Genomic DNA, 26,352 nt, shown 5'->3' with positions numbered 1-26,352 from the left:
ATTCCTCTTAATACTCAGTTTCTTTCGCTGATCCCTTCTTACTCTATTCCCTTCCCTGTCCTAGAAACACACATATAACATACACATATTCCCATATACCACCTAAGGCACTGTGTACTCACAAGAACACACTCATATGCACACACTGTCTACACTCGCACACGCACACTCTGCACGCTCACACACATGCGTGCACACACATCCATACATTGAGACAACCATGAACAACCATCCAGATACCCCCAGGGAAATAGTTGCTTGCTCTATCCTTGGCTACCAGACTATGGGACATCATACCCAAAGCTGCAGGAAAGAGAGGAGCTGGACCTGGGAAAATTGGAAGGAAAGTTTCCACTGCACAGGTATTTGGTCAGACACATGCTTTCAGTATAAAATTCTGGAAAAGATGAAGTTTTATAAGGAATGGGATCCAACAGCATTTCTCACTTTATTTCTTGTCAAGAGGACAGCAGGGTACTACAAAAACAGATGAAATTGGCCAATCCACCTTCAGAAAGAAGACAGTTACTGCACCTGGGTAAGGACTGAGAGCACTGAGGCCTGAGGCGCCCTCGTGGAGGCCGGGCTATCTTCTGGGGTTCTACCCACTCAAGAAGGCACAGACTTCCAGAAGCGCTGTGGAACACAATAAGGCAGCAGACTCAGAAACTGATTTCTTTTTTAAAAGTCAATAAATCAATGGAGGAAGATGCTAACAGACTCTCCTCTGCTTTTCCCCCACTAAGTAAGGGCTTGCCACACTCACATTGCACCAGCCCCTCCCCTGGCAGCTGTGAGTCACTCATTCATTCACAAATACTTGCTGAGCCCTGCTTTGTGTGATCACCGTACTAAGAGTCTATCATATATCCACAGACACGTATATATCTGTAGGTATGCATATATATATATACACACACACACATAATGTGTATGTGTAGATGTGTTATATATACACGTATAAGTTTGTGTACACACAAAACATTTCATTTTCATGAATAAAATGGATCACTTTCTAAAATCTCCAAGGCTGTCACTATTGGCTTATAGAAATTTAACAAATTATCTATTCCTTTATTCTATTCTCTAATTCTTTGGCCTCATCAAAAATTTTGCAATGTCCTGCGGTATACAGCTTTATACTGCTTCGCAATTTTGTTTGGTCTTTCTACTTTCACCTGCACCCCTGGAGCTTTCTCAGGGATGCCACCCATGCTCCAATCACTTACGGGAGGTAGAACATTGTCTCAGATTAGCGACGGCTGTGACATAGTCTTGCCCCAAATACTTCTCATATGTTGTTTTGCCTTGGAGTCTGGCCAGACACTCTGTGTTGTCGTTGAACAAAAGGTTTTTGGTTTCAGACTGGAATAAACAAAACTTGCCCGGGCAGTCACGTCCGTTCCTTCCAAAACGAGCCTGTGTCAAAGGGGTCAACAGTGAGCGGCCAAGGCTAACAGGAGAGATTATGGCTAGGGGAAGCCGTGGATGTTCCTTTCATCCAAGATCAGCTCTTGGAAAGCTGTGAGCTCTGGAGTCGCTCTCTGCCCCCCCTCCCCCAGTTTTATTGAGAAATAATTGACATACCTCACTGGACAAGTTTAAGGCATTTGAGCATTATGATTTCATTTTTATATGTTGTAAAATGATTGCTGCAATTGGTTCAGTTAATACCCATCTTCTCATACAAGCACAAGAAAAAGGCAAGAAAATTCCCCACGAGACAAGAACTCTTAGGACTTACTCCCTTTAGAACTTGCCAACGTATCACACAGCAGGGCTAACTACAGTCATCGCCCATACATTATATCGCAAGTATCCTTTCTTCTTAATCTGTGGTTTCCTCCCTTTAGAACTTCTTATGGGTGTCTAGGCAACAGCTGAGGAGTTTTGAGATCTGTCCTCAAAGTTGATCACCTTCAAATATTCTAAAGACCAGCTCTCCCAGACAGGCCAGCTGTGTTAGGAATCTTCTCTGCCACTCACCAGGTCACTGCTTTGGGCAGGTCGCCTAGCCTGCCTTAGCCCAGTTCCTCCTCCATGCCCAGGGCGAGTTGTGAGAATCAGCCACCTCAATGACAGCAGACTTCTTACAGGCCCGGTAAGTGTGCAGGGTGAGGGCTCCTTAAAAGTCAGCTATGGTGCCTCCACCCCAGGGAATAATAAAGCACACTTTGAAGCACACCTGGAGATATGATGTTTTAATGTAAAGAAAGTTCTGATAGAGAGTCACAGACACTAAAGAAATTGTAGGATTTCCTTCAAACCACATAAATAACCTCAAATCTTCAGTTCTGAGTTTATTGTTGGTGGACATTCAAATGCAGATTATATACAACACTGCTTAGTTGGCCCCTGCTCAGGAAACACCCCCAGGGTAAACCACTCCCTACCTACCTAGACTTTGTGGGAGGATGGGTCACTCCTTTCCCTCTGCTGCAGAGCAAAAAGGGGGGACAAGGAGAGTAGCATCTCTGAGGCTGGCCTGACAGCACATGCCCAGAGGCAGAAGGTAAGTAAGTCAGTTCCACAAAGCCCAGTGCCAGAAGCCTCTGCTTCCCCACTGAGACTGTGGGATAGCCCCACAGCATGAAGCAGATACTGCATCCGCCAGTTTCTAGCAGAGACTAGAGAGAAAGGCTCTGGATGTACTGATTCACCTAGCTCAGGGTCGCCCCATCACAGAGAAGCCCTTGAGTTAAGAAAGAGCCGGAGGCGCTGGTGGCCCATACCTGTTGCTGGAGCAGCACCTTCTCCACCAGCTCTGCCTTCTCTCTCCGAGATACCACGGCATGATTTGGGGCGACGGCCAGATGACAGTTCTGCGCCTCCGTCACAGGCTTCCGGGACCCATCAAGGCACAGCAGCTCAAAGTCTTCTAGCTTCAGAGCTTTAGCCCACGCTTCAGTGTTCTTTCCTGGAGAGAGAAAAAAGGTGACATCAGTTGTGGCTGCCGGGCTTGGTCAAAGGGTCCTTTCTGTGTCAATGTGCCTAGCCACTGGCCTCCTGAAGTGCCTACCCTGGGGCTGCAGTGATGTTACAGAGAAAAAGAAAGCTTCGCCCTGCACAAGCTACCCAAACCTCAAACATAGCAAACCTAACTGCTGTAGCCATACAATGGCGTATTTCTCAGCAATAAAAGAAGGGAAATTATTAACAGCAACTATTATAAATAGTGTTTGCAGCGTTTTTATCATACAGTAGATTCCATCCATCACTATACTTTTCTAACTGAGTTTTCCTCCATGCCAGTACCTTTTTAATGTTGTCTGTCTTCTATGCTATTCCTGTAAGTCTGCTATTAAAATACATTAAGCTATTAAAAAAGAAGTACTACTATGTGCTGTCACATGTAGGGACCTTGAAAACATGATATTAAGTGAAAGAAGCTGACACAAAAGACCAGGTTTTGTAGGATTCCACTTATGTGAAATGTCCATAGGCAAATCTATGGAGACAGAAAGGGGACTGATGGTCCCCAGCTCCGGGGGACCAGGAAAGTGACTGCTCAATAGGCCCAGGGTTTCTTTATGGGGTATGTGAACATTCTAGAATTGGATTGTTAGTGGTAGCACAGCTCTGTAAATGTAAAATGACTTGTACACTGGGAGTGGGTGGATATCATGTGAATTATATCTCAATAAGGCTATTAAATTTTTAATTTTTTTTAAAAAGAAAGCCTCCACTTGTGCCATATTTTCCATGGGTTCCAAAAAAAGAAAGAGCTGGCTTATGTTCATGAAGAAATGGTTTTCTCCTTCCTTTTGTACTCAAATACCCTTAGTGTAACCAGGAAAAAGACAGGAACTTCTATGTATAGTTAATGTGGATATTTTAGCTAATTCCAATAAAATAGTTTAAAATGCCAGAGAAGCTGACAATTGAATTTACACTTAGGTTAAGAATTCATAAATTTGAAGTGTAATTATGTGCATGTCTGTACATGTGCAAAATTAGAGGTTCTCTGTTCAGGTCCCTGCCTGTCTGTCCTGTCCTCTTCCCCTGAAGAAAACACTCCATTTTTTCTCTTGGCTTCGTGCATTTGATACTGTGATAATTCCAGATTCACGTATCTGGTCTTAGTCTCCCAAGGGTCCTGAGAAGGCAGGAGGAGCAGTTGTTACTGCAGATTCACTAAAGGAGCAAGGCAGAAAGTTGAGGGAGTTCTTTCTCCAGGGACCAAAGGGCAAGTCAGCTGCTGAGAAGGGTGGGGAGGTGGAGCGGGGACTATGGAGAGAGGAGGTTCAGAAGGTAGCAAAGGCTAAGAGTCTAACTCCATAACAATTATCTTCATCTGGAGATCAGAAGACAGGGTGATTACTCAATGTGGGCTGGAAGGTGATCAGCTGTCATCTGCATCTGCCTGGGATTTTCTCCCTGTTAACTTCCAAGGCATTTCCAGACTAAGGCTCACATAGAGCTCAACGAAGTCCCATGCCCCCTGCTTAAAGGGGAAATACTTGTTTGCATTTGTTGAATTGTTGAAGTGTCATTCCACTCAGTTTCCCACAGGCAAGTACAGACTAATGATGTGCATGTCTGGTTGGCTAGACAGAGCCAGGAAGACATATGCTGCTTGGGGTGCGTGTGTGTGTGCGTGCGTGCGCGCGTGCGTGTGCACTTGTGTGTGAGAGAGACAGAGTGAGAAAATTCCATCTCAAAATCTAAGTGATACCTGCTAGACTTAACCATGTTGCAAGTTGAGGTGAAGAATTTGGGGATTAACTTAATCCTAACAGTGAAAAAGGTTCTAATAGTTTCCTAATGGCAAATCTGAACGCTAGGACACATAGTAATGCCAGACTCTGCTCTGGAGAAAGGAAGCCACTTCACCTACCATCGGTGTTATCCAACACGGTGCTGTCTTTCACGAATGCAACATCGCCAGCATTACTAACCAGGCACCTACAGTGTTCCAGAAAATAAACATGGTCAGAGAAGAAAAGCTATTAGAGGTTTCATAAATATTTGTAATATACATTCCAAACCTGAAACACAGAAGTAAACATGGAAAAGACACAGACAAATATTTCCAGGAACTTATGAATAAAAAAGCAGATTGAACACACACAAACATGTATATATACCTCCTCTCCTTCTAAAATCTCAATGCAGTGACATTAATGAGATACTTTTCTAAATCCATAAGCCCCAGGGTGGTAGCGGGGAGAAGAAAATAATGAATGACAACGTTTGGAATTTAGAAAGCAAATGGGTAAACAGGAATGAACTCAGCAGAACAAAGAAAACTGCAGTGGAAGGTGGAAGTGAGCAAGTGCAGAAGAAAGCGGATGCGTGGTGCAGAACTCCAGAAAATCTCAAGAGAGAGAAGTCCCAGTGCAGCACCTCTGAAAGTGGCTGAGAATGAGAATAGAGCCAACACAGGATGCGGTTTTTTCCCAAAGATTTATTTATTCATGGAAGAACTGGGGTGCAGGCCAGAGGTGTGGGGGAGTGAGAGGATTCACCAGAGACGGAGTGGGGAGCAGAACAGGCAGACAGGATGCAGTTCAGATGCCCTCCCAGCATGTGCAGGTGGAAGCCTGGCCCCCTCACACACACACCCCCCTGACAGAAGACTGAACACGTGTTCATGGAGACGCGGGATCTGAACACCACAGACTAGGGAACCACACACAGCTGAAGGCCGAGGCCCAGGACTGAAAACAGAGAATGGAGTGAAAATCCAACCTAGACGTTTAAATCATAGCCCCTCCCCCCTCCCCTCCCACTCAGCCTCCCAAGAATCAGAGAGGAGGAGCCACTTCTCTGGAGAAAGTGACTGACCCAAGCAAAATGCCGTGGCTGCTCTATGCTGAGATAATGCAAACCAAGTGCCCTGAGAGGCTCACACTAGGCAAGATGAGACAACTGTTAGGGAACAGTCAGCTCTGCTGCGTCACTCCTAAATAAGGACAAACAGCCAGAGACCCTTGGACGTTTAGAGAAACTTCTCGCTCTTACCTGAAAGGTATGTAACTTTGGGTTCAAATTTGTCAGATGTCAATGTCCTCAGAACTAAATAGCCCCATTTAGCTCTTCAATTCCATCCCCCACTAGATTTTTCTCTAATTACTCCTTATTACTTCATCAGTTATTCTGTGCTCCAAGAATGTGTGTGTGTGTGTGTGTGTCTGGGTGTGTGTGTACTTAAGCATTTTTGCTTGTTTTTCATGGGAGAATTTGTCACAATAGGTAATACTGCCATTTCTCAGATATGGGAATCCTGCCAAACATTTCCCAGAGAAAATGTTTTCCAACCAAACTATCCAGTCAAACTATAAATTATTTCAAAGGTAGAATAAAGTTGTTTTCTGACTTAAATACTCGAAAAACAGCCACTCTTACGCCCCATTTCTCAAGATGTTCCAATAAAACCAAGAAAGCAAATGATAGGGAATCCAAGAAAGAGGCAATTTAACATGAAATAAGACAAAGGGGAATCCCGGGATGATAGTTAAGTGAATCCCAGGACCACAGACGAGCAGCTGGAGAGCACCAATTCTAAGTGGCAGGAGGAAGTGGGTATTCCGGAGCAACGTTCCCAGGGAAACGCTCCTGAGACCACACGCATTCTGTTTGCTGGGTATTGTTTCATTTACTCTGCTGCTATGGAGTCTTGAGATGAATTAGGGGAATTCATGATATTTTTTTTGAAAGCACAGAAAATTAAATGAAACATAAAATGTTAAACATAAAGAGTTAAACCAAAGAAATAAGAAAAATACATGTTCATAATAATGTAGCACTGAAGATGACATCATCTTTTTTTGGATAATACGAAAAGGGGAATTTAGTGGGTAGAAAAGCACATGAGCAGTAGGATAGGCTAGATCTTCCATAATAAAAAATCAGGACAAAGCAGCTGACTGTTGTTAGTATAATGACAATAAGTTCACAGATGTGACTAGGACTTCTGCTTTCAACTTTCGATTTGAGCAAAAATTGAAAGAGTTTTCTTCTAGTATAAATAGAAATAGTAAAGTGTTAGTGTTTCCAGTAAAATAATACCTTGTCACAGATTTGGAGGGAAATAAAAACACTACTTGATTACTTTGGATTCTCATCAGATGTGTCTTTTCAATATTTCTGATGGAATCATATCACAGTTCTTCTGTTTGCAAATCCATAGTCCCTTCAAGATATTTTTTGTACATTCACAAAATAATTTTATGAATCTTTAGGAGGGTAGTAAATTTTACTTCTGTTTTATCTATCCCATCATCACTGGAGCAAAGGCTACTGAATTTCTACTAAAAATTTCAAAGGCCACTGTCCTGTCTTTCTCAAGTACATGACGCCATCTGCTGGTCAAATATATTCTTGGCGAATGGAGAAAAACGCCTCAAACACCTCAAACATCTCAAACACCCCAATAGTACTAATAGTACTGCTGAGAAGCAACAGCTAAAATGTGGTTCTAAAATGTCGCTTGTGGATAATTACTGTGAATCACAAAGTAGTTGTAACTGTTGAATTCTAGAAACTTATTTTTAGATTTATGTTTCACTTCACTAGTGAAGAATAACCCTGTAATGTAGCGTTCTCTGCCATTTCTGGTGCCAATGTCAAAGAGAAAAATGAAAATAAGACACAGTGATGACGGAGATTGGGGGAGAGGGTGGTGGCAATGGACGAGAGAATTCTTCCCCATAAAACAGAACTATGGAAAGAACTTGAGATACCATATCCTCTACCCATCTGATTTTGAAGATGAAGATATTGAGGCCTTCTAAGACTGACTTTGGCTCCAGGCCACAGGGAGGAGTCTGGCAGAGTTGGGGTCAGACAGCCCCAGTGTCAGCTATCACTTCCTGTGGTGGTGGCGGTGAGGAAGGAGCCCTCACTGGTATGGCCCTTCAGCAGACCCTCCCCCCAGGATGCCTCCTGACCCTGCTGTGACAGTCCACCCTGGGCCCTTAGAAATGCAGCACCAAGATCCTGGAGGATGAGGGACCAGGTAGAGCTGAGTCTCGGCACTCACCTGAAAGCCCCGGTGTAGCCCTGGTACCTCTCACTGCTGTTGGCCGCACACTTGTGCTTCCCCTGATCATCGCCAATACACAGGGCACAGAGATTAGAACTCGGATCAGCACCAGGAGCACAGCTTTGACTAAAGAACTGATCTGCAAAGAAGAAACGTGGGAAGTCAACCATTTCTGAGTCAACACAAGAAGTCTTCACCAAACGGGAAGTTGGTTTCAGTTTCTTACATTGACCAGGACAGAGAGAACACAGTCACCATTTCAGGTTGTGACAGTTTCCATCACCCTGCGACCCCCCAGAGACCGGAAATCAGACTGTAGGCAATGACAGGAAGGTGAACCAGGGCTGGGAAGGATCTATGGTTGCGCAGCCATGGCAGGGACCCAAGCGATGGCTTTGATGGCCTGGTGGTGGCTGCTACACCAGGATCTGATTCCCCCTTTACCTCAGTGCCCTGCTTTTTACCTGGGCACCAGGTCACTTAGAATAAAGACTAATCTTGTCAGATGCCCTGTGGCTAGTCTAGCCATGTGAAACAGGAGCAAGAACGCTGGGTGCCAGCAACTTGGAAACACCCTTAAAAGATAGTTGTCACATGTCTTGCTCCTTCTTCCCTTCCTTCATTCTGCATGTGGAGTGCAGAAGCAGGGACTGGACCTCCGGTTGTGACTGAGGCTATGAGGGGCCCTCTGGCTCAGAAGCCACATTTTTCAGAGGAGCCAGATGTGTGAAACCCCACTCCCTACACCAGGTTGTCATATAGTAGTTCTGGACCGTCCGCCTGTGGATTGCACATGCAAATATCTGCCTTGTTTAAGCCTCTACTGTGTGAGAGTTTCTGTCCTTAAAGCTGAAGCTAATTTGAACTGACCCACCATGTGATTTATCCCACTAAGGAGTTAACATGGATCAAGATAGGTTAAGAAGAGAGGAAATAATGATGACAAGAAAGCCCTGCCCCAATGAGCAAGAGGCAAACATTGTCAGATTTGTGCAGCCCTGGCTCTGGAGGCACCACACCAGGTGCCAACCTCTGGCAGGGTCTGGGGAGCTTCCCACTGGTATCCTGTCAGTTTCTCTACAGCTCAGAACAGCCATGGGGACTGCAGAGTGAGAGCAGTTGGCTTATAAGATCTGCATGAAGGCCTGTCTCACTCTTGGGGCCACCAGCACAAAAGGTCAGCCATAAGTGTGCCAGACATCTCCATGTCACCAGGCCTCCTGCAGGTAGGGCATGGCTTATGCTGACCAAGGTGAACAAGGGGTATAGAGGGAAAGATGACTCCAGTTGAGCCAGGACTTTTGAGGTCTTAGTGGCTTTCCTTTGCAGTGTGGAGTTAAGAAGTCAGTTCATTTACTAAGTCCATGACTTAGTAATAGAAGTAACTGTCATGAGGCAGACGGAAGCCTTTTCCTAAATTAGGAAGCCTGAACCTATGAGCCACTTAGACCTGGATCTGCTAAGGTGCAGGGAAGCAGATGGACATTCAGTTTTTTCACCTTGGAGTGTGTGGTTAGGATGTGGGCCACACTAAGCCTGCAAGCCCCTGACCCCCCCACCATAGGGTTCCACAGCACAACACCCCTTATCCCCAGAGCTGCCCGCCCACAGCACCCCTGGACTCCTTACCAAATTTGCAGGAGCCTGTCTGGTTGAAGATCAGGCCCATGGGGATGTTCCAACCTGCGGTCCTTCCCAAAGCAGTGTGACAGGACTTCTTGCCTCTCAGAGAATTCCAGGTGAGGCCAACATTTGATTTCCTGACAGCTGCCACGCCAAGATACCCTTGGATGACAGAAGAGCAAGTCTTAACCCCGGGGCACCTGGCATATGGACTGAAGTGCAGCTGTCTGCAACCCGGTCAAAATAGGCCATGCAGTATCGCCAGCCAGGAATCCCCCAGAGAAGCGGCAGTTGTCACTTATAGAAGCAACACTTTAGTTGCTACTATAGGTTGAGGTGTAAGAAATACACCTTAAAAATAGGAAGAAAAGCTGATCCTTTAAATGATTGCAGGGGCCTACCCCTGACTGCAACTGTCACTGAGTTATAAACCAACTATTTATTTACAGGATACTGAAGCAACAATCACTGAGTACTTAGCATGACCAACAGTGCATAAACCACCAAACTGCAAAATGCACTGGGCAACAAGAGCATTGGGTTTGGCACAGAGATCAGGGTTCAGGGCAGGTGGGATCTGCTACAGCATCACCTGTGGTTATGGAGTGGGGGCACCGTTGGACACTCTGACCTCTGATTTCTTGTCCATATAAGACCTTCCCCAGGAGGAACTCTGTGAAAGTTCTCTGCCAAGTATGAAAGTCAACATAAACACTAACTAGTATGACTACTATGAATTATGTGCATTTCAAAGGGACTTGGGTCTTCTATGCTTGTATCTCTTTCTATGAATTTTTCAGTTTCCCACCACTTCCTTCTCCTGCAACAAGAACTTACCCTTAAGCCTGAAAGTGACCAACTTACCTTCATCTGGTTTCTGCACACAATCTGAGTTTCTTTTATTGGACTCTGAAAAAGAAAAGCAAAAGATTATTAAATATTCAGATTTATTAAGAAGTCACAAACGTTTAAAGTTCAGTAACACAGAGAATCGGAAGACCACCGGGCATTTCCGTGCAGCAGACATGCATACATGTGTTCACCACAGATGTGGACACAGAGGTTCACGGAAGCACTTGTCACCAGAGCCACCAACTGGAAATTACCCAGGTGTCCATCCACAGCTGAACACATAAATAATTACGGTCATATCCCACCACAGGATAGTATACAAGGAGACTGAATGATCCACAAATACACTCTTACATGGATGAATAGTAAAAATCATGCAGAACAAGAGATATTAAAAATGCACATACTCTACAACTCCTTGTATACAAGTTCAAAAACAGTCCCAGTCAAGAGAGATATTGCTGGAGTAAGGGGGCTGTGACAGGAGATCACAAGGAGACTTGGGGGACATGCTGTGCCTTGACCTGGGTACTGTATAAGGGCATGTGCCAGTTTGTGAAATGTCACGAAACTGTACACTATGCACGCTTTTCTGCATATATATTATACTTGACTAAAATCATTTTTAAAAATAAGGTGGCTCGGTGGTTCAGCGCTGGGTTGCGAAGCTGCCTCCAGCCTCTGCAGCACTGGTTCGATCCCCAGCCACCAGCAAGGGTCCCAAATGGTGTGTAGACCTCTCCTGCCGCCCGCTGCTCTCCTCAGCAGTGTATTTCTTTTCTTTTTTTAATTTAAATTTTATTTTTATATTCCCCATACAATTAAAACCCCCTTATTTTTACCCCAAGCCCTCCTTTCCCCGCCCTCCACCCCCCATAGAGTGTCTCTTGTTCATAGTTATTTGTTGATTTTGATACTTTCTTTCTTATAGTTATTCTTTATCCTGGTCCCTTATTTAAGTTTTCTAGATTCCTGCTATGAGTGAGACCATCCGGTATTTTTCTTTTTCTTTCTGGCTTATTTCGCTGAGCATGATCCCTTCCAGCGCCATCCATGTTGCTGCAGATGGCGTGTGTTTATCTTTTTTGAATGCTGAGTAATATTCCATGGTGTATATGTACCACATCTTCTTGATCCAGTCATCTATTTTTGGGCATTTGGGTTGTTTCCAAAGCTTAGCTATTGTAAAGAGTGCTGCTATAAACATAGGGGTGCAGGTGCTCTTTGGAATTGATGTTTGTGTCCTTTGGGTAAATACCTAGGAGTGGAATTGCTGGATCATATGGAAGCTCTATGTTTAGTAAGTCAAGAAATCTCCACACAGCTTTCCACAGTGGTTGGACCAGTTTGCACTCCCACCAACAGTGCAGGAGAGTTCCTTTTTCTCCACAACCTCGCCAACATTTGTTGTTGCTAGTTTTTTTAATATGTGCCATTCTCACTGGTGTGAGATGGTATCTCATGGTAGTTTTGATTTGCATTTCCCTGATGACAAGTGATGTTGAACATTTTTTCATATGCCTGTTGGCCATTTGCATTTCCTCTTCAGAGAAGTTTCTTTTTAGCTCTTCTGCCCATTTTTTGACTGGATTATTTTCTTTGTTTTTGTTGAGTCTCATCAGCTCTTTGTAGATTTTTGTGATCAGTCCTTTATCATTAGTGTTGTGTGCAAAAATTTTCTCCCAGTCGGTGGGGTTTCTCTTTGTTTTTGTTATTGTCTGTTTTTCTGTGCAGAAGCTCTTTAATTTGATGTAGCTATTGATCTTTTGCCTTCACTATCACTTCAGCAGTGTATTTCATCATTCTGCCTGTTCTGTTCCCCGCTCTGGCTCTGGTGAATTCTCTCACCCTCCCGCGCTTTTGACTGTACCCAGTGCTTGTATAAATAAATAAATAAATCTTTTTAAAAAATCAAATAAAAATAAGTTGGGGCCTCCCTGGTGGCACAAGGATAATGCAACCTATGAAGGTATCCACAGCCACTGCAGCATGAGTTCCATCCCCGGCCAGGGAGCTACCCACACGGCACAACAGACCTCTCCTGATTCGCCCACTGCTCCCCTCAGCAGTGTATTTCCGCCGATCTGCCTGTTCTGTTCCCCACTCTGTCTCTGGTGAATCCTCTCACCCCCCCACACACACACATCTGGCCTAGTTCTTGTATGCATAAACAAATAAATATTTTTTAAAAATAAAAATAAGTTGAGGAAACCAACCTGTGTTTTGTCAGTTCTCGACATGATAAGTTGTATGGGTTAAACAGCCCCTTTCACTTGGAATTCCCCCTGGCTCTCCAGTTTGAATGCATCTGTCCTCCACAGCCAAACCAACCTAAACTGGCCTGATCTCTTCTGAATGTGTCTGTCCAGCCACCTTAATGTAACCACCTGGACCCATCCAGTGGGGCTATTCCCCCCTCCCCCTCCCCCAGAGAATAAACCAGAGAGGACACTCCCCACCCCACCCCCACCCCACTTACTTCGGTTCTCTGCCAGGACAGGCACCAAACCACACTTGCCAGCAATGTAGATATACCCTCCATCCAAGCTCATGGCGTCAGCTTCTCCTTTCTGCAAAGACAAACCAAATCACCAACAAGAAGTGAGGCTGTTTCCTGTCCCACCTGTCTCTCAGAAAATGACCTTATGTCAAGTGTCCCAGAAGCAGCAGGGCGAGGGGTTGTTTGAACTGAGCACCCAAAGTAAAAGTCTGCACTATTAACTCTACCAGCTACATGTCTTCCATTCTGTCACCTCCATTGGGAAGATCAGTCCCAAGCTGCCCTCACTTTCTGTCCTCTGATTAAAACCTTTCTATACTCCTAGCACTCCTGGGATGCCCACCTGAGCCAAGCTCACTGAAAGTAGACAGAAACCTCGGCTCAGCTCACTGGCACTCAAAGGGCTACACCAAGGTGGTTTAACCACTGAGCAGAAATAATCCACTCAACCTACCACAGACCCACACTCCAAAAATGGAATATGGATTCATCAAGATGTAAATTTTCCTCTTTGGTCCAGTAATAAACTCTACAACTATATTTAAAATAATTGGACATGTGGGTGATGATTTCTATTCAAGGGTGCTCATCATAGGGCTATTGGCAATAGCAAAATAAATGGATAAGGCAGAATGCAGTCATGACCAAACTGAGCCACACCCACGTAAAAACTCCCTGACATTGTTAAAGTATTTTTCAAAGACTATATATTCATTTTGGAAAATGACCCTCATAGCCTGTTAAACAAGGACTTCAAACCTGCATAACAAGCAGATGCACAGACGTGCTGAGAAAATGGGAAGTTATCAGAACGTTAACTGTGGCGTCTCTGCTTGAGATCATAAATGGTTTTTATTATTTTATAACCTACTTTTCTGTATTTTCCAAGTGACCTGCCATAATCATCAGTAGGAGTGGACAGCTGGCAAGATGCAGGGGTGTGTGTGTGTGTGTGTGTGTGCACATGTGTGCTTGAAACAGAAAGCTGTGCCTGTTTGCACACTATACTCTGACACTGCACACTATACTCTGACACTGCACACTGAACAGTGTTTGCACACTGCACTGGCCTGGAGCTCCTCCCGGGCATCCCTGCCTGGCCTTGGGGGCAGTGCCTCTTTGCTCCCCATCACTTTCTGAGGAATCAGGTGCCCCACGGAGAGGTGGCGCAGGGCCCCAGCGCAGGCAGCACCTACCAGCACCAGGGTGATGCAGTCCTCGGGGGTGGGGGCCGAGGCGCAGGCCACACTGCCGTCGCTCAGGCTGCTCCACTGCGTGCACTTGCGCAGCTCATTGCTGCCCACGGCGCACCACACCACCTGCTCATGCTGCAGCTGCTGTTCTGCTCGGAGGGACACAGCCAATCGGCAGGTGCCCTGGGCCTAGCAAGGGACACCAAAGCCCACCGACCTGCCTGGAGCCCGGATCCCCGAGAATACCCTTCCAGCTCACACCCTCCTTCCAACCAGACAGGAAGCCCTTCTTCCTGGTGAGAGCTGGCCCCTGTGCCCCTCCCCTTCGGCGCTCAGATTTCCAAACCCATTCAGGTGGAGGAATCTTCCCACTTTGCTTCTCACTCTCCTTCCTTTGGAGATGTGGCTTCTAATCCACAGCAATCCTTATTGTAACGACTTGCCCAATATCTCTGTCCCACAGGATAAAAATTTCAGGGCACAGAGACAGTGGCAGCCCCAAAAGATGGCCTAGGGGACCTGGAACCCAACTCTGACAACACTGGAGTACTCAGCCACCATAACTACACGGTAGCTCCCAACCCACCCAGAGGCCTCCCCAGCAGAGGATGAGACACAGCTGAGCTGGCCTGCCTCGGCATCCCCATTTAAGTCCAACCCCCGGGGCCTGGGGCGACAGTCCAGCAGGCCTCAGGTGCATCCCAGGAGGGCCCGGTGCTCTTGATCCCAGTCTATATTTCTCACTTCATATGGGGCAAATGGATTTTTCTGTCTAGGCTGATGTGCAGAGGACATGTGGCAGATTTCATCAGGAGCCAGCCCGCTGGTTTGGAGACACTCCCACAGGTTACAAGGCCTGGCCCTTGGCACCTGCACCCACCTAGCACCTTGAAGACCTCCAGTGGTGAGAGATGGAGCAGTGCAGCTGGGGGAGGAGGAAGGTGCTCCCAGGAGGAGTCCCCTCTCTCTCCCCCCACCTAGCTACCCCCACAACCCTGGTCCTCACTCACTTTCTCTCAGGTTCCGCATGGCGGTGAGGAAGCTGAAGCCAAGGTACAGTGCAGAATCTATCTTTGAGGGGATCTTCAAAAACCCGAGGGCAGAATCTTTGAACAGCAGGTCCTTCTGCCCAGGAGGGGAGCCAAAGAGTGTGAACGCCGGAGACTTGCCTTTTCCAAACCTCTCCTAGTGAAGGAAAATAGAATTATGGTGTCAGTGGTAAGTAGGGAGGAAACATAACAACAGTGTTGAAAAGGATTTGGAAGATCAGGAGGATTCCCCCTGCGGAGGGGCCCAGCTGCCCCTGCATGCAGCTCAGCTATGGCTGATTCTTTAGGAAATGGCCACGCTCCAAACATCTCCAAGTCCTGAGACTATGGCAGCCTCGTCCCCCTGCCTCTGCTCCAGCCCTTGAGGCACTGTCGGTTGGAAATGCTAAAGGCTTCCTTGCCCTGCTGTCCACCCTCCTCAGCGAGCAGTTTGCCAGGCTCTCAACCCGGCGCAGTGAGGCCGCAGGAGGACTTCAGCAGCAGCAGAAGTTAGGGAGGGAAACTCCCCCACCCGAAATCCAAGCAGCTGGGGAAGAATGGGGATACCTGTGCGTTCTGGAGAAGCTCCCAGATCAGGTCATCCCTGCCATTGCTACTTCGGGCCACAACCGTGTGCTCCGGGACCCGGGCCAGGTGGCAGTCCTTGTACGCGTGCACTGGCTTCCGGGTGCTGTCCGGGCAGAGCAGCTCGTACTGGTCCCAGTCAACGCTGTCTGGCGGGCTCTCTGGGGGTTAAGGCGATGGGGGGGTGCCCAGATGAGCTACTGCAGGCACTCATCCTAAGCTATATTCCCCTTTCCCCACAGCACTGGAGCAAGAAGAGACATCTGGCACAGCCAACAAAACTGGGGCTCAGAAAGGCAGTGAACTGCTCCAGAACATGCAGAAAGGTGAAGACAAATCCCAGAAAGCCTGGGGTCAGCCCAGTGTCCTGCTGACTGGATAGCATGGACTGCCCTGGCTGTGTCGCCGTTGCTGCCTGGCCAATCAAGGAGGCTGGGTCTGCACCTGTCTGTTTCCAAGGCAAACCCGCCTCAAAATGGGTGTATGTGGTGGGTCTGTCCCCCTTGGCCCTGGGTGCAAGATGTTCAAATATCCTGCAAGTGTGCTTCGGTGTGTGGTCGCTCAGGGACATTCTCCAGCAGGACAGCAGGAGGGCACACCCGCACATGAGCCATGCAGGTGTCTGAAGTCATGGAGAGGAAAGAACAGCATGACCTAGACCATCCCTGGGGTGACAGGCGTATAAAATCTCATGGACACCTTCCACGGAGCACCCTCAACTGCTGGAACCACTCGACTAGCGTGTGTACAACATGGATAAATCTGTAAAACAAATGCCAAGTGAGAAACCTTGAGAGCAGCACGGCTGCTAGAGCTCAGTAAAACGCCCGTGAGCTTAAAAACACACACATCACTTACATTGTGCGAGACCATACACGTGAAAAAGCATAACATAAAAGCTGTTCTATAGGGAACCTTGCTATAGTGTGTCAAGAACTGACAAATCATATTAGCTCAGTATCCAGAATTATGGTAAAATAAAACAAAAGGAGGCAGAACCCATGGCTCTTCTCCCTGTTCTTACCAAACAGTATCCTCTCATTGACAAAAGCCACTTCTCCAGCCCCGTCTTTCAGACACCTATGAAAAGAGAAAGCCCCAGAAGCTCAGCATGGTGCCTCCTGTGCCTCCTGTGCCTCCTGTGGAACAAGGCCTGGCATGCGTCTCCTGTGGTCATCTGCTCCGTCCCCAGGGGTATGGACTCTGAGGGTTCCCCCAACTGGGAAGGTGACGGGGCGCCCTCCTGGAGTTCCTGAGGGAGAGCACAGGTGCTGGCCAGAACCCTGTCACTCCACTCCAAGGGATGATAGGACGAAATGTTGTTGTTTTTTTTTTTTCTATGTAAAAATGTTGAAACAGAGTATAAAAGTTCATATCCTTGGCTGTGTGGTTCCTTCTTTGAAGGCCGCTTGGGGAACACTGAGGAGGCCTCCTGCAAACACGCCTGTGCCCAGGGGGCAGATGACAGCAGAGAAACCCAGGGGGGCACAAAGGCAAAGCAGATAAGAGATCCTCTGGGGAGCTGGGGGAGCCACAGCTGAGTGACTGGTTATCAGGCTTGCACAGGGGTGAGGGGCACAGCAGAGGCCGAGGGAGCTGGAGAAGACACGCCTGGACAAGTCAGCAACCTCTTTGGACTCAGTTTCTCCATCTGCGCAGCACAGAACTAGCCTCCTCTGCCAACCCTAATAGCAGGCTGAGCTGTATTGGGGACCAAAGAAAAGATCTGCTGGTCTGAGGACATGTGGCTCTTGAGCCACTGGGGAGAAGAGGAAAGACAGTCTCACTCACTTGAAGGCACCCAAATCGCCAAAGTAGGGTTCCCTGGAAGAGCAGGCACATTTATCTGCCGCTGTCCCTGCACACAGGCGACACAGGCTGGGGTAGTGGTTTCCATCCGCACAGGGGACACAACTAGCGGAGAAGAACTTAGCCGCAGCTGTTGAACAGAGAGAAGTGGACTGAGCATGAGCCAGCCCCCAGCACAGCCAGTTCACCTCTGCCATGGCTTCCCGTGAGCAGACCCTGTCCTCCACCCCTCTTGGTGAGGTTGGGCACTCAGAGAGATGGTGGGACCAGACTCAGCAGCCCCCTTCCAAGGCTGCTGATGCAGTAGACCTGCCAGTGCTCAGCTTCACCCCACCTTGGGTTTGCCCCGGCTGCCTATGTGGTCTCCAAGTGGCTTGTGTATGCAACTAGAGGAGAGACCCCTGCCTGAGGTCACCCACAATCCACCCACCATGATCTTACCTCCCTGAAGCGGCTCGGGTGGTCCTGCCCAGTCCAGGAATGGACGAAGTACCCCCATAGGGATATTCCAGCCAGTGGTGCTGCCAGTGCCCGCGAGGCAGGACTTCACGCCTCGCAGCTGGTTGAGCTGGAAGCTGCTGTCCTTCTTCACTACGGCCAAGGCATAACTGTAGATTTGGGGCTCTGCAAAGAGGGAGAGAGAATTGAAAGCCATTAACCTGGACCAGAGGGAGGAAAACCGCCCACCCTCCCCTGGTGGGAAGGGGACCCCAACACTGGCTTTCGTGGTGAACAGCCCAGAACATGCTATTTGCCCAGGAAGCACACACATGTCCTCCCCCAGTGGGTCAGCACCTGCCCAGAGGTCCCAGTGACTCGGTTCCCTCAAAGTGTGATGCTGTCCAAGGTCCCACTGACCAGACTCACCCACACTAACTACACAGAGACCCAGGGCCAAGGCCAAGGCCACGCCAGCTTCCAGTCCCCAGGGAGAACTTACTTGCTCTGGTTTGGCAGAACTCAGCCACAACTGGGTGCAGGTTGTAGGGGGCCAGGCCAGCCTCAAACACCAAATTACCATCAAGGGCCACGGCATCTGCCTTGTTTGCCTGAAAGCAAAGAGGCCACACGGGCTTCAGGAGAAAACCTGCTAAAACCTAGCAAGTGAGATTTCAGGACATGGGAAGGCTCCATGGCTGGAAGACCCATCGCGTCCACTTCTGTCCATGAAGCGGTCCCGGCTGAGGTCCCTCTTTTTGGGCGACAGGCACTGCCCAACTGCTTTCACTCCTGGGTTGGCACACTGCCTCCTTGTCACGTGCCTCCTGGCATTGTCAGCCCACCCATGTGCCCTTCACAGTCATTTATATTAAAAGTTATTTATTCTGAATTCTTTTTCCCCTGTATTTATTTCTTTTAGCTTCTTTTTATTGAATAGCAATGATATCTATTAAGAATGAACCATGTTCATCCTTTGGGGCATGTAACATCTCACGTGCTCTGATCTGCGGTGTGGCACAGACCACACTTTGTGGACTGCTTTATTCATTGACAATAGCCTGCATGTTCTTACTTCTGTAGAGCCTTTACTGAATTTACTGACTGCATAATATTTTATTATAATGTAATTGCTCCATAGTCATTAAATAATTCCTCAAATGTTCAGCACTTTTTTGCTATTAAAATTACTCTCATGGATGGCTTTGTCCTCATAGCTTTTTTCCTTCTGATGACCTGTTGCCTGGGGACAAGAGGCTGGATCCAAGTCCATCTATTTCCATGGCAACCTCACCTAGAAAGGGGTCATGTCCCAGAGAATAAGCCAGACAATAAGCATGTTTATCATCCTGCCCCTGGCTGTGTTGTCACTCTGCTTTCCAGAAGATTCCTAATGTCAATTTAGAATGTCAATAGCCAAGACAGATAGATAGATAGATAAATGGATGGATAGATAGATAAATAGATAGATAGATAGATAGATAGATAGATAGATAGATAGATAGATAGATAGATAGTAGAATGCCAACAGCCATAAGGATCAGGTTCACTGTAGAATCACCAGCAGGACAGCCTTTCATTTTATTATAACTTTAGAAAATGCAAGTGCTGGGGCCTCCCTGGTGGCGCAGGAGGTTGAGCACAGCGCTGTGAAGATGTCCATAGCCTCTGCAACGCCGGTTCGATCCCCACCGGCCTTGGAGCAACCCACAAGGCAAGGCAGACCTCTCCTGTCTCTCCCGCTGCTCCCCTCAGCAGTGTATTTCATCAGTCTGCCTGTTCTGTTCCCCGCTCTGTCTCTGGTGAATCCTCTCACCCTCTCACACATCTGGCCTGTACCCCAGTTCTTATATAAATAAAATAAATCTTTGAAAAAGAAAAAAGAAAGAAAATGCAAGTGCTGACAAACAATTTAGGCTTGTATTTCTCTTATTATTAAGAACATTTCACAATAATTTTTATTAATTATAAATTCCCTCTGGCTATATACTCTGTTCTTGTCATTTTTCTGATATGATCTCACAATTCTTACCAATATGAAGTAGTTCTTCGTAGAGTGGGTGTCGTAATCATTGTCAGAACAGGCACATACTCACTCTGGTGCTTTCTAGATTTTCTGTTTAAATGTTTTTAATGACTATGAATTAAATTTTTATATCATAAATATTGTCAGTTTACCTCAGGAATTGGCCCATTGTTTAAAAGCTAAGAGATTTCCCACCACAGTTCTGCAAATCAACTAGTCCCCTATTGTTTTTCAATAACACTTTTTTATGCTAACCATTTAATCTATCTCGACTTTACTTAGAGACATGGTATGTAGTAACTTGAAGTAGGGGTTCTTGTTAAGAAGGCAAATTTTGTGACCTCATTTGCACTTATTCCAGTTGAATGGATTAAATAGGACCTAGGAATTTGCATTTTAAGTCAGCAGGAAATGCTGGTGCTATCTGTCCAAAATAATGGCCTAAAACATTGATGAAACTGGACATTTTCCTCTAAGTAATGTTATGATGATCCTTGACATTATGAGAAACTCCTAAACAAGTTAACCAGCCTATGCTATGTCAAGTACACACAACTATGGTACTGGGCAGGTGTACAGAACATATTTGTTGGGTGAATGAGAAAAAACTATTTCAGGATACCATATATCTTAAAAAACAAAAGAAATCTGAAGTCATCCACAGGTCATGATATCTGTCTTTCTCTCTCTCCCCCTCCTCCCCCCAAATTTTTTTTTCAGTGCCCACTGTCCTGGCAGGCCCTGCCCTACCAATGTGAGATGATGACAATGACCAGCTGAGCTTATTTCTCCTAGGGTCTGGAGATAATGATCTTGTGAAGGTCAGAGTAACCTTGACTTTGACTAATGCTACCTATTCATCAATTTTTGCACAGTTGTTATTAACAATTTTTTGTGAGATCCCAGTTTCCCCTTAGAGTGTTAATTTCTACTTTCAAAACAGTACTACGTCCTATCAGAGAGAGCTGTCCCCAACTTACAGGTGCCCAGGGAGACAAGCAGAGGGAGTAGGGAAGGTCACATTGTCTGCGTCACTCCATCCCTTTCCCTTGCATTCCATTTTGTCCCACCCAACATGTGGCACTGACTTACCGCAATGGCCTGGATACATTCAAGGTGGGAGGTTCTCTTTATACAGGTGACGGAGGGGCGACCTACTTTTTTCATATTCCTCTGGAATTTAGCACATTTTGCTGCCTCTGGGTATGAAATGGTGCACCACCGAACATTTTTCTTAGGAGCAGCCAGACACAGTCCTGGGAGAAAGAGACCAAGAGTAAGGGCTCAACTACTAACTACTGTCCATGTTTGCTCCTCTCCATTCTGTGGCTAAGTCAGGCCACTCTCCGCAATGATGCGTCTGTTGGCCTAATGAGCACTTAGTGTTGGCCACAAGGCTGGGATTCTCAATAAACTAGAAGACAATCAGTCTTTGGATTCCTTCCCTTCCTACACTGACACATTCCTTACCCTAAAAAATGATGATGACCGCTCGTATTAGCTGATGGAGTTCTCCATCTACTTTCTCCATCCACTTAAACCTTGGAGGAAAGCAATTTTTCTCCTGGTTTCTTGATGTGAAAATTGGGTCTTAAGGAGCCGGTGTGAAGGACTGTTTAGCAGTGACAAAGTCCTGCCTAGAATCCAGGTCTTTCTAGATTGTCGTGTCAACTGGCACTACCCCAGAAAGAAAGTGATTTCTGACAAAGATGCTAAGGTAATCCACTGACAGAAAAGATAGTCCGTTAGCAAATGGAGCCAGCACAATTAGATATGCACATGCAAAAAAGATGAAATTAGAGCACCACGTCACACCATATGCTGAAATTAGCATCATGGAATTTAGTGTAAAATATAAAACAATTAAACTTTTAGGAGAAAACACAGGAGTAAAACTTTGTGATCTTTGGGTTAGGCAAAAATTAATTAACAACCACACCAAAAATGCAGTCCATAAATTTTAGAAATTAATAAATAAAATAATAAATAATAATAAATTGGACCTATAAAAATTCAAAATGTATGTGTTTCAAAAGACAGAAAAAAAGCATAAAAATACAAGTAATAAACTGGGAGAAAACACAATGAACTCTGACAATTCAATAATGGGAAAACAACCACCAAATACAATGTCCTGTGCCTGTCAAGGTGTCACACCGTGGGCAGTGGAGCTGTGGCCCACAGGGGAGAGTTCAGAGCTCTGCCCAGGGCGGAGGCCAGGGTGCACTGGTGCCTGAGACCCTGGCAGAGAAGCACCACAGTGGAGAAGACAGCAGGAGTAGGGAGCTGGTGTAGCTTGATAATGGAGGGGGCCTGGGGTTGAAGGAGACCACAAGACAAAAGACCATGCCTCAAACCCAGGCAAGAATAGGGATGGGGGCCAGGGTTCCTTTCCTCCCCTGGGAGGGATTGAACCAGGAGACCAAGGGACCACTGATGGATTTTTCAAAGATCCACAGGCCCCACCCCAGCACAAAACAACAGGAGACAGGTGAGGGACACACCAGTCAGTGCCTCCCCTTCCACAGCCTTTACCATCTAGCACTGAAAATCTGTGTCCTCTCAAGACCAAGTGCTCCCTGAACAGGTCTGTGGCTGCACCCTCTATATCCCCAACCCAGCCCCTGAACTGTGTCTGCAACTCAGCTGCTGTCCACCTGAACCTGGATGGAATCTTCCTGAAAGTGCATTTCCTCAGACTCCTTCTCTGCAGACTCCCAATGCCTTGGCCTCAAAACAGGGTCCAGGGAAGGAGTTACTCTCCCCAGCTTCCTAGCCCCTGCAAGTCACCCCTCCACATTTATGGCCAAGACCACCAAAAATCCAAGTGAAAATGAATGCAGTGCAGATTTGAGCCAGGGCCCACAGCCTCCTCCAGGAAAGCAAGGCTTCCTATCCCCTACGGGGGGGGGGGGGGGGGGGGGGGGGGTATGACCACAACCCTATACTGTGGATCCACAGGCCCATGGTGGGGGGCAGAGGGGAAGGGAGCAGTTGGCCCTAGCCAGCCCAAATCCACTTTAGAGAAGAGGGCGATGATCAGCATCCAGGGGATGGAATTTGGAGAAAGGAACCAGCACAGGCTCACTGCTGCCCTTAACCACGCCTGCCAGGCTTGACGCTCACAGCCGGAACAGATGCCCTGAAACAGGGCAGCCCTGGCTCTGACACCTGGCCTTTATTGTGACCCCCTCCGCCCTCACCCCTCTCCCACATGCTGCCTAGCTGCTGAGGCCCTTCACAGCCCTCCTGCTGCTTCCTGGGGCCCTCTACTCCCCCACAGAAGCCACCACACACATTTACATCACTAGTGTCCATCACTAACCCTCTGAGGCTACTTGGGCAGGGAACTAACAGGTGTTTATTCCCCCCTATTTAGTGCCTTTTGGGGCACATTTCAAATGAGAAATCAGGTCCTTCTTTCTCTCTCACACCCTCTGGCACAGGGGGCCATCAGGAGGGTGGGTGCCCCTGCTCCTGCCCCTCTGCAGTGGGAGGGAATGGACACCTGTGCCCACTGCTGAGCAGATCACACCCGCTTCCTCCTAGCAGCTCTGGAAAGAGGTTTGGACTAATTTTTAAGTGCAGAAACTCAAAAAGGTTCTATCTTGCCCTAACTACACTGCCCTTTGCAGGAGCTGAGAAGGCAACCGGGTCCCCTGTGTGTCTCCGGCAAGTTGCTCACCCTCTCTGATTCTAATTTTTCTCTCGTAAAACGCGTGTAAGGGTACAGTGGCCTTCGCGGGCCGAAATGGGACGGTCAGGGCAGGCGGCTCCAGGAGCTCTGAGCTGCGCAAAGCTCTCCGGGACGGCTCCGGGGAGCTTCGCTCCTCCCAGGACCGGTGGGCGGGACCAAGCCCCTGGCTCCCGCCGCGTCCCTAGCAGCAGGCGCTGGGTGCCAACCTGGCGGGTGCCGGAACCCGGGCGACCGCCCGCCGTGAGGGGCGCAGGGACCAGGACGCGCCCCGGGTTCCTATACTCACCAAGGGCGCTGAGGGACAACAGCGCAGGGAAGAGGAACCTCATGTCTGGGGTCCTGAGGCGACTCCCGTGAATGGAGAGTCTGCCATCTGCGCCTCTCTTTATCGAGGGCTTGGTGACCTCACGGATTTTTGCCCCGCCCTGTGGCTCAATAGATGCCCACCCCCACCAGCTCCTTGAAGACCAAACAAAGGCGGGAGGGTGGGGTGGGGGGTAGGAGGGAGGATGGCTGAGGGACGGGGATTAGGGAGGGTGGATCCCCCTCCGTCTTGGCACAGCAGCCAGTCCCCAGTTCTAGGGAGGACCCACAGCCCCAGCCCAGGTCAGCTGCAGCCTGGGACAGAGATAGCCGAGGCTGCCCAGTCTGACCAGGGGTGCCTGTGGGTTCTCTCCTGGCTGTGTACTGAAACCACAATAAAGCTCCCAGAAAACAGAGCCAGCAGTCTCACGGGAGTCCCTCTGTCCCTGCTTGCCCACGAGCAGGCTTCCTGCCCCTGTTTTGTTTTGTGGCAGTATGAATTGGGAGATGGGAACCTTACTTTGAAAAACATCATAGTTTGTCCTCAATAACGAGCTAACCCTATATTCAGAAGGTGTTTTAAAATTTAAAAACCAGAATTCTGCTTCTAAGAATGCATCTGGCATGCACTGGGTGATGCACCAGGACTCGCACAAAGGGCACTGGGAGTCGCGCAGGCCACGGTCAGTGGGTGAAAGCAAAGGACACGTGTCTCGGGCCATGTGTGCAGTGAGGCACACGGGGGTCTCGGCACAGGTCTCCCTGCCTGTGCCAACGTGAGCTTGGCTCCCAGAGCTGCTTAGTGAAGGAGTGAGGTACTCAAGAGGGGACCACGCAGGGCCACAGGCCACAGGTCATGCTGGCCAGTTGTCATTCTGCTCTGTTTGTCCTGAAAAGTTGGGGCCTCCCTGGTGGCGCAAGGGGTTAAGCACTGCACTACGAAGCAATCCGCAGCCTCTGCAGCACGAGTTCGATCCCCGGCCGGCCAGGGAGCAACCCACATGGCGCAGCAGATCTCTCCCGTCTCGCCCGCTGCTCCCCTCAGCAGTGTATTTCGTCAGTCTGCCTGTTCTGCTCCCCACTCTGTCTCTGGTGAATCCTCTCACCCCCCACACCTCTGGCCTGTACCCCAGCTCTTGTATGCATAAATAAATAAATCTTTAAAAAAAAAAAGAAAAAAGTTGGCGTGACTCTCTTTAGACTTGGTACAAAAAGCATTTCCGGGAGCAGGCGGGAAATTCCCAGGGAGGCAGCATGGCAGGATGGGCTTGCGGCAGGCTCTCGACCACGGAGAAACAGGCCCAGCTCAAGCCTGAGAGGTTGTCAGAGGTTGTGGGTTCCCTCTGGCCTGGGTCTTGCCAAGGCACAAGAGTGGTGTCCAGGGCTTGGCCCTAGAATCACCACCTGGATTTGGGGGTGGCAGATCCAGGGACTCTCATTGTTTGGAAATACAATGTTGCAGCATTAAAAGTTGCTTTCATCAATAATTGCAATATGCTATTTCAGAAATAGTGAAGAAACACAAAATTGGCTAATTCTCAGAAATGTTGAGCATCATTGCACCTAAATTAGCAACTTGGTTTTGCCTTTTTATGATTATAAAAGAATTAAGAAACATCACAACCCATGTCTCCAGCTCAGAGTGCAAATTAGGAAAAGAATGGATTGGGGGCCAGGTCTCTAGACCCTCTATGTCTATTACCCAGTGGCAGGAGCACAGAGATTCTGTAACCACAACCAGAGCCTGAGCTTAAAGGGTGCCCTGGAAGCAGGACTGGGGTAGGTAACAGTGTTTTGTGCTGTCTCTGCAGGGGATGGCAGGGGCAAGGAAGCGCCCAGCTGGACTCAGGCAAAATAGCCCTCCAACCCCATATGTGGAGGAAGCTGATATAAGGGCTGGGTCTGCCCAGAAAGACAAAGTTCAAGTGATCTGTTATCAACAGCCACTCATTTGTGCTAGAACTGGTGGGTATCGTGAGGGGCACAGAGAAGAGTGGCCTGCCCTCGCCCTTGGGAGTTCATGACACAAAGGGGCGGTGGGTATAGGCATTTCTATCATACAAGCCTCCTGGGAAAGGGCAAGGCAGCTGCTAATGAGTGTGGGGTTCAGGAGGAAGGGCAGACAGGCTCCCATCTGGAGGGTTCCAGAAGAGTTTGAGGAAAAACATTTGTCCCGGGTCCTGAAGGAAGGGGAGGACTTCTACAAGTAGGGTATTCCAAGGAAAGGGCTCCCAAGTGAAGCTGGGTGGCATGGGCCCAGTGACCAGTTACCCAAGCATGAGGGACAACAAAAGGTCACCGAGCTTTCTGG

At 47.9% G+C, this 26,352-nt stretch overlaps 1 protein-coding gene across 1 annotated transcript; it reads right to left on the bottom strand.

Annotated features, from left to right (window-relative positions):
- Positions 1–517: 517 nt before the first annotated feature.
- On the bottom strand, positions 518–24,067 carry LTF (lactotransferrin; the record flags this gene model as incomplete). Its single annotated transcript, XM_084247776.1, has 16 exons — positions 518–636; positions 1,230–1,419; positions 2,733–2,917; positions 4,838–4,905; positions 7,985–8,126; positions 9,617–9,822; positions 12,938–13,032; positions 14,159–14,304; positions 15,166–15,340; positions 15,751–15,929; positions 16,793–16,848; positions 17,560–17,707; positions 18,019–18,201; positions 18,518–18,626; positions 21,134–21,297; positions 24,025–24,067. 16 exons carry the CDS (start codon positions 24,065–24,067, stop codon positions 602–604), a joined length of 2,124 nt encoding a protein of 707 aa, XP_084103902.1. The 3' UTR covers positions 518–601.
- Positions 24,068–26,352: the final 2,285 nt, after the last annotated feature.

This window comes from Talpa europaea (genome assembly GCF_964194135.1).
Source record: "Talpa europaea genome assembly, chromosome: 11".
NCBI lineage: Eukaryota > Metazoa > Chordata > Mammalia > Eulipotyphla > Talpidae > Talpa > Talpa europaea.
Note: the sequence above shows the minus strand (reverse complement) of the source record. Positions and strands in the feature narration are given on the sequence as shown.